This window comes from Saimiri boliviensis, chromosome X, assembly GCF_048565385.1.
Source record: "Saimiri boliviensis isolate mSaiBol1 chromosome X, mSaiBol1.pri, whole genome shotgun sequence".
Lineage (NCBI taxonomy): Eukaryota > Metazoa > Chordata > Mammalia > Primates > Cebidae > Saimiri > Saimiri boliviensis.
The window spans coordinates 47,094,014-47,108,603 of NC_133470.1; the positions used below are offsets into that span (position 1 = coordinate 47,094,014).

The window sequence follows — 14,590 nt, forward strand, 5'->3', positions numbered from 1 at the left end:
TGGCTCTCAGATAACTCTTCTGTAAATTGGGATGATAACAGTATCTACTTCACAATCACATCCTCTGAGAGGAGCTTATGCTGATCCTACCCACCTACCTCTGGCTGTGGTTAAGGGATCTTAGTCTGTGTCCCTAAAGCCCACTGTTCTTGTTATTTTACAGATGAAAGGCATAGATGTCATTATGGATTACACTGAAAGAACAAAGAATGTGAACCCAAAGATTAGTGGAATTGTCAAAAACAGATGAGCCCTACACTCATAAGGAGACAGCTCTCTCAAGTTTCCTATTTCTTCTTTGACCATTTATCCCCAGTCCATCTCAGTCTGCAGCTTTTCTCTTTGTGTCTCAATGTGCATTCTCCTTATACTCCTAAAAGACTTCTAATTCTTCACTTTAAGCCCTTTCATGTAATTTTTCTGTGTGTATGGTTACCACACAAGACTGTGAGACGCTTGAGGAAAAGATTGAAGTTATGTTGGCTTTTATCCATCCAGCAACTAGAACACTTCCTGAATCTTGGCACAAAAACTAATAAATCCAATGAAAACTAAAAACTTACTGAAAAAAATTAGAAATATGTATATATTATATACATACACACACACATATATATAATATATCCAGTTTCTTTCTGCTGTATTATTTCAAATAAATTCTTGCATTTACTCTCCGCTGCATTTAGGATATATTATTCCCTTTTTTAAAGTATAAGATTACTGGGAACCAGAGAACTTCGGAGCCATTTCCATGGTTACAGGGCCGGTCTGTAACAGAATGAGCATGGAAACTCTTGGTATATAATGTCAATGCACACAAGGACGACAGCATAGGCAATCTCCAGGTATGGTGGACAATGTAAAAAAAATATCTCTTGGAGAAGGAGCTGCAAATATATTTTACCAACATGTTATACCAGTAAAGCTCTCATTTTGAAATAAGGGGAAGGGTCTCGTAAAGTCATCTTCAACAAGTGGCCAATTTTGGTAATACAAACAAAGCAGCAGTCCAGTAAGTTCTTAGAACCGGAAACTCCCCTCCCCCCCCCAAACACCCACCTGAGCCGCCCACACTGCAGGGCCACGACTGGGCCGGATTTACTTTCAGGGCTGAGGATGCCATGGGCAGCGTAAGAAAGAGAAACGCCACCCAGCCCTGCAGCAAAGAGCAACCCAGGGTTCCCTCCTCCGCTTGCTCCTCTCCCCGACCCCTGCCATACCTTCTGCGCAGCCACCTCGGTCACCTGGCGCCAGGGGCGCTCCGCAGCCTGCTGTCCGAGCCGCGGTCGGGAAGCTAGTGGTAGCAAAGAGCACCACCGAAAAGAAGCTGGCAGGCTAGCGAGGCCGGCTCCAAAGACCCACAGCTATATGCGCCGCTCCCAACTCGCGGGTCCGCGGCGTCCACCAATGAGATGAACCTGGGCGCGCAGTGTCTGAGGCTTCAGCTGCTAGAGCGCCGCTAAGGTCCTACTGGCCGCCTTCTGGTAGCTGGGCCTCGTTTATTGTATCTGGGGCTGCCGCTGAGGCGCGGTTCAATTTGAAGTCTGAGCCCCTGTAGGCCCGTGAATGCTGGATTACAACTGCAGTTTGTGCCAGAAGCAGCAGCACCTACGCTCCACTTAGCAACCTCCGGCTTCACGCTCCTCCTGGGCACGGAAAGCATGAGAGCATTATCACCGACCCAACACACACCGGCGCTAAAGTTTCCGCGGCAGGTGTGGGTTGAAGAGTTGCCGCACAGCCGTCTCTGACGCCAGCTGTACGACCTCACCCCTCACTGCCTGGACAAGGGAACATTTTCCTAAAGGTAAAGCCCATGAACATGTAGAGGACCCCTTACTCTCTTGCTAGTCCAGATTCAGCCCGAAGCAATTCAGGAAATTTACCATTTAAGTGACTTCTTAGATCGGTCTTTCAGAGTAGTGGCTTACCTTGCAACCTCAATTCTCTGATAAGTTTTTTATTTAAGCCATTGATTCAGTTTGTTCAGCTTTTTCTTGTTAGAAGAAGGAGGTGGGCTGACAATTTTCAACTTCTTTACAATGAAAGAGCTGAAACCAGAAGTCTCACTTGTGACCATTTTGCAATATACTACAATCTGTATAAGCCCGGTGATTTAGAAATATGGCAAATGCCTGAGAAACAGAAAAAAAAGTTGAACGTTTTCTCAGGGAGCCAGAGCAGGAGTGAGGGCGAATATGGATTTAGAATCAAATGATTTCTGGTTTCATTAAAGGCTACTATTATTATTCTTTAAGAACTTTTAAGGTCATGTATGTATGTTATTTTGAGAAAATTAAAGAATAAGTGATGCATTTTATGTAGAAATAATCTGTAGAAATTCTACATAGAAAAATACATAGAAATGCCAAGCTTAATTTCAAGAAAAATACGTAGAAATGCCAAGCTTAATTTCAAGATTAAATAAATGCTCAAAAATACATACAATTCCTAAAACAGTTATTACCACTTACTGTTAATGTTAGTTGTGACTGTTTGTAAATTAACATGCACATTTTACTTTTGATCCAGCTATTACTGTTTGAACATTAATTGGCTTAAGCAATAATTTTTAAATTGCACTTAGCAAAATTTAGAGGAAACAATGCAAGGGAAGGGACTATATTCCCAGTTCCCAGATGAAGACACTAAAGCTCAAAAGATTAGGTAAATTGCTGAAACTCAGACACTAAGTAAGTGGTGGAACTGGCAGTCTCACAAATCCATCTGATGTTATGTATACCTTCTCTCTCTACACATTTTTGAATAGCTATGCCTTTATCAGCAAAATGGTGTTACTGTTCTACTAGGATTGGGAACCAAAATTACTGATAAAAGCAAAGGAGAGTTGAATACAATCTTTCGATTCTTTTGAGGAATCACAGACCCCTAAACCAACAAAAAAGTGATTTAGAGTCTAGAAGCTAAAGTGATTTAGAGTCTAAGAAGACAGAAATCTTCCAAATTTGTTTAATGAAGGAAGTCTAAACTCTGATTCCAAAACCTGGCAGAGGTAGTCCACCACACACAAAGAAAGATGTGGATCTCTCTCACTTATTAACTTACGTTTAATTTTTTATTAATAAAGTTTAAGTGCATAAAATTCAACAGTATATATAAATCTATCATATCCTGGTAGTTTCCTAGTCATGAGAACATGGTGTAATACTAGGAAATATTTTAATTAACCCATTATAAGTCAAAGGAGAAAAAATCCTATCATCTGAGGTACTGAACAAAGAACTCAATAAATTCAATCAAACTGATGCACTCTGCAGTCATTCTAAGTTCTTGTCTACTAAAATCCTCGGCTACTACACATCCACAATCCCTTCTATGAAACTGTTGGGACCAAATGGTTCAGAATTTGTCTCCCATACATACATAATATCCACGTCAAGGCCTGTAGTAATATTGTGGAATCTAATGCAATGATATTTTTGCAGTGAAACATACCAATATTCACTCCAAGATCTAAAAATTACAAATAGCATCTCATCAGTTCAAATCAGGATTTATGGACAAATTAGTCAGGAAAAGTATGTTTTTCAAAGCACTTTGGATGTTAGACTTGCCCGTAAGGGATTGTGAGTCAATCATATTTCTGTCAACTCTTCTTGCCTTTCATACAATTTTTTTCTTTCCGTTATCTTTTTTATCATTTAAATACAACATTTAAATAGAATATTGTGTAAATCATATAGGACAACAAATTGATGATGTTTTACAAAGTGAACCCTTGCATGTAATAACAGTAAGACTAAAATATAGAACATTACTGGCACCCCAGAAACCTGTGTTATGTCCATACCTAGTCATTACCCCTGAAAGTTAAGCACTGTTCTGACCTATGTTACTATAGAATAGTTTTGCCCGCTTTTTTTACTTTACACAAACAGAATTATAAATTATGTACATTTTATGCCTGGTTTCTTTTACTCAATATGAATGCTTTTGAGATCTGTACAATTTGTTGCATGTAGGGAAATTTGCTTGTTTCGGTCCTGAATAGTATTCTGTTGTATGAATATACTACCTTTATTCATTCAACTGTTGATATATATTTAGATTGTTTCTAGTTTGTGACTATTTCCAATAATGCCACTGTGAACATCCTTATGATGTCTTTTGGAATACAGGTTTATGTATCTCTGTTGGATATATACTTGTGCACTAAGCAGAATTATAAGATGATCTCCAATGACTCCTGTCTTGGTATAATCTCATTCCATTGGGTGTGGGTGGAACCTGTAAATATTTTGAGATCTCACTTTTATGATTATATTATTTCACATGGCAGAAAGGATCTTAGAGATGTAATTAAGGTCACAAATCAGTTGCCCTTAAAGTGGGTGAGCAAGACCTACCTAATTAGGTGAAGACTTACAAGGGCCCAAGTTTTTGCTGAAAGATTTGAAACATGAGAGCATTTGTAGGGGCCACATGACAAGGCACTGCAGGTGTCCTCTAGGTGATGAGTTGCTGTCCCCTATTGACAGCCAGCAAACGAGTGGAGGGGCCTCAGTCCTACAGCTACAGGGCACTGGACTCAGCTGGCAACATAGGTGGGTCTGCAAGGGCTTCTTCCCCAGAGACTCCAGAAAGGAGCACAGGAAGTCCAAGAGCATCTCACCCTGTGAGATCTTGAGCAGGGAAAGCAGTAACACAGTGCACAGAACTCTGACCTACACGACTGTGAGCAAATAAATGAGTGTTGGTGCAAGCTAAGACTGTAGCAATGTGTTTCACACCAATAGAAACCACTATAGATTTTGATATCTGGACGTGAGGTGTAGTCACTGTAAATGCCTTAAAATGGGCCGGGCGCGGTGGCTCAAGCCTGTAATCCCAGCACTTTGGGAGGCCGAGGCGGGTGGATCACGAGGTCGAGAGATCGAGACCATCCTGGTCAACATGGTGAAACCCCGTCTCTGCTAAAAATACAAAAAATTAGCTGGGCATGGTGGCACGTGCCTGTAATCCCAGCTACTCAGGAGGCTGAGGCAGGAGAATTGCCTGAACCCAGGAGGCGGAGGTTGCGGTGAGCCGAGATCGCGCCATTGCACTCCAGCCTGGGTAACAAGAGCAAAACTCCGTCTCAAAAAAAAAAAAAAAAAAAAAAAAAAAAAAGCCTTAAAATGTGGATGTGGCTTTGGAACGGGATAGCAAGCAAAGGCTGGAAGAATTTTGAGATGCATGGTAGAGAAATCCTAAATTGCCTTGGACAGCTGTTAGTAGAAGTCAGCTGGAGATCCAAACGTTTTGGGACTCCTCTTTTCTGCCTTCCATCCCCTCCCATATAAAACAGAATATTTATAGATGTTATCCTATGCCCATCCCATCATTGTATGTGGTGGTGTTGGGGGAAGATAGCTTGTCACTTTAGTGCTGATGGTCCGAAGTTGGAGAGGGATTTTTGCCCTACGAGTTTTACTGGATAGGATCATACCCAGGAATCTCATCTGTTCATGATTCAGATGATGAGATTCAGATGAGCTTTGGAATTGAGCTGATGCTGTAATACAAAGAAATTTGGAGACTGTGGGATGGATTTAATGTATTTTGTATGTGGGAAAGACTGGATCACTGAGAGCCAGAGGGCAGGCTGAGGCAGGCAGAATTCTAAGATGGCCTCTAATGATCTCTGATCTACATGAACTTCTTCTGTTGAGTATAAGAATGACCTGTGAATATGATGAGATACCACTCCCATTATTATGTTACACTGTATGGGGAAAGAGATCTTGCAGATGAATTATTCTCCCAAATCAGTGAACGTCAAAATAAGGAGGTTGGCCTGTGTGGGCCACACTTAAGTAAGTGAGCCCTTAAGACGGCCTGAACCCTTCCTGGAGGAATATGTAGAGCTCTACGTGGCAAAGAACTGCACGAGGCCTCTAGGAACTAAAAATGGAACTGAAATCTGCCAGTTATCTGAATGAGTTTGGGAATGTATTCCTCCTCAGTCCCCAGAAAGAAACACAGACTGACTGACAGATAGCACAGGCTGATTTCATCCTGTGAGACCTGAACAGAGTACCAAGCCATGCCATGCATGGCACTGTAAACCTGTAGAACTGGGAGCTTAAATAAATGCACAGTGTTAAATAAAAAAATAAAGCCATTAAATTTGTGATGATTGGTTATGCAGGTATAAAAAAGTAACACAGGTGGAATTCCTGGGTTATAGAAAATGCATAAATTCAGCTTTAATAGGTACTGCCAAGCAGTTTTCCAAGGGTACTAATTTACACTCCTACTGGCAGTTAGAGTTTCAATTCCTCTGTACCCTCCCCAGCTCCTCATATTGATAGGCATTCTGGCTATTCTGATAGATGTTTGCTGATGTCGTCTTGTGATTTTAACTTGCATATCCATGGTGACTTATTTTGGGTAGTCTTTTGTTATTTGTCAGTTTAATATCCTATTTTGTGAAGTACCTGTTGAAATACTGTGCCAGTGTTGAATTGCATTTACTTTTATTCTTTATTCTGTACATAAAACGTTTTCTGAATGTGTGCGTGCATGAGTGTTTAGCTGTAGTTAATATTTTCCTTTATCATTAGTGGTTTTTCTGTTATTTCAGATATAATTTACTCCAAGGTCATCTAGATATGCTTATATATTATTTTCTAAAAGCTGTATCTTCTGGAATTGATTTTTGTGTATGGCATAAGTTGGGAGCCAAAGTTATTTTTGCTACATGGCTGTATATCCCATTTGTCCAATTCCACTTACTTAAATGATTAACTTTCTCCCTGAGCACTGTATTGGTATCTTTTGTAAATGAGGTGACCATACTTGTGTGTCTGTTTGTGGACTCTTTTCTTGTCCTATTGGTCTATTTATCTATATTTACCTAAACATATATATATTTATTCCTGCATAAAAAAATTCTTGTATACAAATCATATCTTGATTATTATGGCTTTTCTGACTAAAAGTTCTTCAGATTTCTTCTTCTGGATGGCTTTGGTTGTTCTTAGATCTTTGATATCCATACATATTTTAGAATCAGTTTGTTGATTTCTATTTTCAAACAATCTGTTGAGATTTTGATTTGCAGTGCATTGAATAGATTATTTGGATGAGAATTTTCTCTGATTTAATTTTCATAATATTAGACTAATCTACAAACATGACATATCTCTGATTAATGTAGGGCTTCTTTATTTAAGAAATGTCATGTTGATTTCCGGACAAAGGTCTTATGAATTTTTTATTAGATTTGTTCCTAGGTATTTGATATTTTCTGACGCTATAGGAAATGGCATTTTTAAATTTTTCCTTTATAATTTTTACTGCTAATATGTGGAAATACAATTCCATTGTGTAATATTGACCTTATGTCCAGTGATTATACCAAATCATTTATTAATTCTAATATTTGATATATTCTTTAATTTTTTAATATAAAAAACACGTTGTATCTTTTATTTTTTGAAGAGCTGAGAAATCTTTCCCCGCAAACCCTAAAACACAAGCATCCATATCTTATTTACTGCAAATGGGAAATGCCTATTACCAAACCGGTCACCAGAGCGGTAGTGAGATTGCTATGACCTGGTTAGTCAACCACACTACTCTTTATATATCAGCTATACTGTGTTATAAATCAGTTTTTCTTTATTTTAAACAAATACATAAATATTTAGAAATTAATGATTGTATTAGAAGTTTGAACATCTCTGATAGATTATTGTGGAATATTTCTTCATCTAAATGAGCTGAAATTACAGACCTTAAATTTTATAAATTCTTAGCAATCAGGCCAGGCCTGGTGGCTCATGCCTGTAATCCCAGCACTTTGGGAGGCCGAGGCAGATAGATCACTTGAGCTCAGGAGTTCATTTCTGAGTTATCTAAATCTGTACTGCAAGGTTTGCCAAACTTCAAACAATTGGCATTTTGGACCGACCACATAATTCTGTGTTGTTGGAGACTCGCCTGTGCATTAAAGGGGTTGAGCAGCATCCCCGATGCCTATATACGAAACACCAGTAGAACTCCTCCTCCCAATTATGGCACTCTTCAGACATTTTCAAATTTCCCCTGGGGGGAAAGTGCCCCTAGCTGAGAACAACAACTGTACTATGGTGAACAAAATTTTAATAACTAGGTAAATGTAAAAATAGATAGACGTAAATAGTACATACAGTGCATCATGGGTTTGTTTGTTTTTTTAATCTCATAGCCATTTTCCTATGGCATTAAAAACTTTTCAAAAACATCCTGTAAAATCTATATAAGTTTATTCTATAGGCATCTAGCATCCTACTGGAAATTGAGGTTGTTGCAGATTTTTAAAAATAACGGATGCTATAATAATCACCTTTGAGCATATAACACTGTGAACATGTATGAGTTTTTTTTTTTTTTTTTTAGAAATTCATGCCTGGAGAGGAATTATGCATTTCATGTAAACTTTTTATATGTGTCATCATATTATCAAATTTTCATCTTGGAAGGTGCTATGAATTTATAATTCTATCTGGTAGTATATAAGAGAGCTTGTTTTCTTACAATAGCTTAAAACCTGATTAAATGTAATTGTTTTCAGGAATATAATAGCTGTATATTCTTAGAACAAGAGTGATATATGCTCATTGAAATCATTCAGAAGATGAAGTATGAAAAGAATGAAAAATCACCCTTTCAGATTTTTTTAATGAGCACATAGATACATATACACTTTAAAATGGAACAGAGGCAAAGAGAAAGGAGAGAGTATTGAAGACAATAGAGTTAAAAAGAGGGGCTTCTTTACAGTTTGAGATCTTAGAAGATAGCAAAAAAAAAAAAAAAAGAAGAAGACATATATATATATATATTCCTTTAAAGAGAGCAAGGGTAGATGGGGAACATTTTAATTATTACTAAGTCAGGGACCATGACTAAGGCCCACAGAGATTCAAGAAAGGAGGAAAACTCTCAGTAAATTGAAATGACTCCCAAGAGGAAAACTGGATCTGTAAAACTGGTGAAAGTTGAACTACAGAACAAAGGGAATAGCTGTAAGTGGGGTTCATACCCCAAAATTCCTAGGACTATACATGGAATAGTGGTTAACATTGTCATAACAGAATCACTGATTCTCACCATCTTCCTGATCTTTCCAACTGAGCAAGTTTTCCCTGTTTTGGTTAGTGGCACCACCATCCATAAAAATATAGGATTCATCATTTACTGCTGTCCTTCTCTCATGATCTCACAGCCATTCAAGTTTCAGCTGAAGTCCCAGACATCAAGGAACACAGATAATCCATCCCCACTGTCTACTGTCTGAATTCTAGCTCTACAAAATCCCTGGGAATGATAAAATGGATATTGTTTCACGACACCAAATTGTGGAATAATGACGAGCAGACATTCTGTTCATTTTTCTTCTTCACTTACATCCATCCTGTATTTTATCAAGATTGCAGTTTCCATATTCCATTCTTATTCAATTCCCATTCCATTCTTTATAAACTGTATTCTGTATTTCATTCCAAATCTCATTCTATTCTTTTCTGGTATTTAAAAATCTATGCTGCATATTTCATAGTTCAATTATTCTAGACAATTGCACACTTTGTTCCATTCTATATTCCTTCCAATTTTGATTTCCTTTTTTAAAATATTTTATTTCATATTGTACTTCATTCCTTTTCTCATATATTTTTCTTTTATTCCATATGACATTAGATATTTGTTTCCATTTGCTGTTCATTCCATTTTCCCATTAAATTCCACTAAATTTCCAATATTCCATTCCACATCCTGTTCAAACCCATGTTCTACTCCCCATTTTATTCCACTTTCCATTGCAGTCTCCATTTCATCCCATCCTGCATACCATTTCAAATCCATTTTCCATCCTATAGTATTTAACACTCCAAATACCATTCCATTCTGTTTTTGAGTTGCATTTCAGCCCAATTGTTCAACAATTCCATTAAATATCCGATTTTATTCTGCTAAAAATATTGTAAGTGACATTCAGGGGACTGGTTTGCCAATATTTTTAATCAAAGAATAACAAATGTGGCTGGGCATGATGGCTCATGCCTGTAATCCCAGCACTGGGAGGCCAAGGTGGGCGGATCACCTGAGGTCAGGAGTTTGAGAGCAGCCTGGCCAACATGATGAAACCCTGCCTCTACTAAAAATACAGAAACATTAGCCAGGCATGGTGGCATGCGCCTGTAGTCCCAGCTACTCCAGAGGCTGAGGCAGGAGAATTACTTGAACCTGGGAGGCGAAGGTTGCAGTGAGCCAAGATCACACCACTGCACTCCATCCTGGGAGACAGAGCCAGACCCCATCTCAAAAATAAAAATAAATAAATAAATAAGTACAAATATGCATAGACTTGTACCAAGAATTTTCTCTTCTGGGAATTTATCTACAATGACACATTTAAGGATATGAACAATTTTTAATGAGATAGATGTATCTCACAATGATGTAAGATGCTGGAAACTACACAAATGGTGGCCAATATGGGAATGTTTGAAAATGTAAGCCTCTATAAATGGAGTATTTTGTGATTTAAAGTGGTCTTGTAGAAATTTGTTTACTGACATAGAAAGTGTACTTTCTGGAACCCAAAGCAGATTGCAACACAGTACTTACGGAGAAACTATTCCATTTCACACAATAAACAATTTTTTAAAACTATGAAATATATATGAATGGCCTTTCTACCAACATCTAAGTAAAAATTTCCAGCATTTGTCCATGGGTGCACGAGGACTTAGGAATAGTTTTCCTACATTTGCTTTTCTGTTTTGAGTACTGAACATGACCCCTTTTGTAATAAATAATGACTAAAAATTAGTGTCCAAATATTAAACTCAAAGTCTGTACATCACAGCCTATTTATATTAATAGGAACTAGAGACCACTCCAAATAAATTAATGTGTGTTCATTAGCAGATTACTACACAGCCCCTACAAATATTTAAGGACGGTATTACCTTAGGCAATCCCAAACAGTGCCTGGGGGGACAAGGCAGGGAGAAGCATCTGACTGTTAAGTTCTAAATCCCCCTCTGGTGTGTGGGACCTGAGGGAAGCAGCAGTGCTGAACATCCAGAGCCAAGACAGTGTGGGCCCCCTGCCTCTTCTCGCCTTCAGGCCTCTGTGCAACCCTGAAACCGACCAGACCCCACGTGGAGTCATCTAGATGCCTAGAGGAGTTTTGGAGCGATCCCTTGGGCGTCATCCATGGGCCCATTGTCCTGACCAGGTGCGAGGAGGGACACCTGGCTAGGAGATAAAACCTGCCGGCCAATGTGGCATTTCTTTCAAATGACCATTTAAGCCTCAGCCACGATTTGGGGTGACTCAAATCGTTCACGTAAAAAACACACACACACATACACACACACACACACACACACACACACACACACACACACGTCTTAGGGAACCCGTTTGAGGAGAGGAGATTCACACTATTGACCCAGCGGCCAGGGTCGAAGGGTCAAAGGGTCGACCCCCGGGGGCTGGAGCACACACACCGGGTTGAATACAGGTGCCTGGCTCCGGGTTGCACGGCTTGGAGTTGGATGGCTCGGGGGGAGAGAGGAGTCATGTGACATTTAGCTCACCAATCAAAGGCAAGCACTGGCTGGGCTCCACCCACCTTCTTGCTATACCAGCTCGCACTCTCCTCCGGCAGCAGTAGCAGCCGCGCTCCTCGCTCTCGGAGGGAGAACCTGCCATTACGGTCACCCAGTCCAACATGGAAACCGAGCAGAAGCACCAGCAGGACAAGGTGCCGGGAAGACCAAACAAGGAAGCCACCCCTGCCTCCGGGGATGCCTGCAGGACCGGGAATCAAGATCCTGCTGCCTCCATTCCCACGGTCTCCAGCGATGCGTCTCCCTCGGGCGCCGCCGCCCTGAGCAGCAGCAAAGCCGGTTCTACCGCTGCCGCCATTTTCACTGCCGATGAGAACCCGGGGCTGCCCATCATGGCTCCTGTTTCGGCGGAAAGGCATTCTGACCTCCAGGCCTGCTGCAGTCTTCACGAATACCTTGGATGTGAGGTGCCTGAGGGGGGCAGCCAGGCTGCTGTGGGGCCACCCCCGAAGGCCACTGGCCACGCCGAGCACCCAGCCGGGACCAAGAGCCCCTGGAACAACCGTCGTAGGAAGCAGCCCTGTGGCAACCCGGTTGCCTGGGCTCAGAAGCCTCCAGGGCGGTGTCTGTTTCCTAGGCTTTTGCCGCTGCCTTCTCCGGGGTCCCAGCCCAGCAGCCGTCGCTATTCCCAGGCTTCTACGTGGAGTCAGGCAACCCAGCCAGGCCCTGCACTCCTAAGCCGTGCCTCCGAGGCAAGGCCTGCTAGCCAAAGTTTCATCACCCTGCCAGCTTCTGCTCGCCACAGATACGCATCTGGTCCAGGCCCTGTCTTCCGACGCTGCACCGCCCCGCCAGGCCTGCCTTTTCCACCATTTGCCATTCATCTAGATCCTGCTCGTCTAGGCCCTGAATCTGCGCTAGACTCGGCCGCCGAAGGCCGCGCATCTGCGCCAGACTCGGCCGCCGAAGGCCGCACATCTCCGCCACGCCCCGCTCGCCGCAGCCGTGCATCTGCGCCAGGCGCCGCTCGCCGAGGCCGTGCATCTGCGCCAGGCCCTGCTCCACGAGGCCGTGCATCTGCGCCAGGCGCCGCTCCGCGAGGCCCTGCATCTGCGCCAGGCCCCGCTCCGCGAGGCCGTGCATCTGCGCCAGGCGCCGCTCGCGGAGGCCGTCCACCTGCGCCAGGCCCCGCTCCGCGAGGCCGTGCATCTGCGCCAGGCGCCGCTCGCGGAAGCCGTCTAGCTGCGCCAGGCCCCGCTCCGCGAGGCCGGGCATCTGCGCCAGGCGCAGCTCGCGGAGGCCGTCCGTCTTCGCCAGGCCCCGCTCCGCGAGGTCGTCCGTCTGCGCCAGGCGCCGCTCGCGGAGGCCGTCCGTCTGCGCCAGGCCCCGCTCCGCGAGGCCGTGCGTCTGCGCCAGGCCCCGCTCGCCGAGGCCGAGCATCTGCGCCAGGCGCCGCTCCGCGAGGCCGTGCATCTGCGCCAGGCCCCGCTCGCCGAGGCCGAGCATCTGCGCCAGGCCCCGCTCGCCGAGGCCGAGGATCAGCGCCAGGCGCCGCTCCGCGACGCCGTGCATCGACGCCAGAACCAGATCACCGCAGCCACGCTCTCCGAAGAGTTGCTTCCGGGTCAGGCCCTGTCCTCCGAGGCCGCACATCCGGGCCAAGCCCTTCGCTCCAACGCGGTGGCCATCCGCCAGGCCGTGACCGTCGCAGCAGCACAGCAAGGTCAACCCCTGCTCGTCGTAGCACCAGCATGACGCCAGGCACTGGCCGCCTTCTCAGCCGCCGCTCTGTATCTGGGCTAGCTGATGAGAATCCTTCCTGTGGGGCTGGGTTACGAAGGCTTGCCTTTCAGAGCAGCTCAGGCTCTCCTGATTCCGAGGTGCCAAGCAGTCCTTCCCCACCTGTTTGGCGTGCAGTCCGTATGCGTGCCTCCTCACCCTCACCCCCTGGGAGGTACTTCCTTCCCATCCCTCAGCAGTGGGATGAGAGCTCCTCCTCCTCATCCTCCCCAAGTAGGCCTCCTGGCACAAGTCCCTCCTCCTCCCCGACTAAGATTTCTGGGCAGGGTTCCTCTTCCTCTTCCCCTGAGTTTTTGGGCCTGAGATCTATCTCCACTCCTAGCCCTGCTAGCCTTAGGCGTGCCTTGTTGCCTGAGCTTTATGCTCCAAGCCCTGTCCCTCCAGAAGAGCAGGCAGAAATAGAGAGCACAGCTCATCCCCCAGCACCACCTGAGCTGTGACCTTCTGTGAGCATCCTCTAAGACTCACAGAAGGAATCAGCATCTACTTTGTCAGTGGGCTGCCTGCCCTGTAGTTACCTGCGAGGTCTCCCAAAGTTCTAGCTGTTAACCAACATTCTGCGTAGTTTTGAAGCCTCCCCTCCCCATGACTCCACCACCTAGCACTTTGTTGGCCTTTGATTCTGGCCCATCGTCTTCCTCAAGAGTTTGCTTTTGCCCTTGAGCTGAGACTTCTGTTTTCCAAGTTGCTTTCTGTTATGAACTGTTTTAATTAGTAAAGTGTTGATTTTGTTTTAAAAATGTAGAGGTGTGTTTTTTATTGCGATTCAAAAAATCGTTAATCCTATATCCTATTTAGAGGATTAAAGAAAATTGTTAACATACTAGCTTACCCTTTGGGTGAGAGAAGAAATAAAATACTGTTCTAGTAATAATTTTATTCCCACTGATTGAAATGGGGATATGTGCAGGAAGTTGCTACTTAGGCTGTATATACCCTCTTAGCAGAGGTGATTAGCAACTTGGGCAAGAAAAGGGGGCAGGGTTTAACCCAAGGTGATTGGAGAAAAGGAGGGGTGATGGAGACATCCAGGGTTCAGGAAAGAAGCAGGGCATGATGAAGTGTGGGGTGAGAGGGAGGGGAAGATAACCCAGATGGGAGTAGGGAAGCTGGGAGAAAGATCCAGATCAGGAAATGGGGAACAGCAGGACTCAGGAGCTTGAGAGGGGAATGTCTCAGTTTCTAAAGGGAAAAAAAAGTATATGTGTGGGGAACGGGCT

The 14,590-nt window shown here is 43.5% G+C and overlaps 1 protein-coding gene across 1 annotated transcript; it reads left to right on the top strand.

Moving 5' to 3' along the window:
- Positions 1-4,443: 4,443 nt before the first annotated feature.
- On the top strand, positions 4,444-13,810 carry EZHIP (EZH inhibitory protein). The gene is made up of 4 exons (XM_074391556.1): positions 4,444-4,695; positions 11,675-12,485; positions 12,882-13,074; positions 13,288-13,810. The coding sequence occupies exons 1-4, from the start codon at positions 4,444-4,446 to the stop codon at positions 13,808-13,810; spliced, it is 1,779 nt and encodes a 592-aa protein (XP_074247657.1).
- The last annotated feature ends 780 nt before the right edge of the window (positions 13,811-14,590 follow it).

Bases quoted from the DNA above. Each gene is read 5' to 3' on its own strand.
- EZHIP (XM_074391556.1), top strand. From the start codon at position 4,444: ATGACAAGGCACTGCAGGTGTCCTCTAGGTGATGAGTTGCTGTCCCCT. The intron at 4,696-11,674 runs GTGAGCAAATAA...CGGCAGCAGTAG, and splicing joins GAACTCTGACCTACACGACT to CAGCCGCGCTCCTCGCTCTC. The intron at 12,486-12,881 runs CGCTAGACTCGG...GCCGTCCGTCTT, and splicing joins TCGTCTAGGCCCTGAATCTG to CGCCAGGCCCCGCTCCGCGA.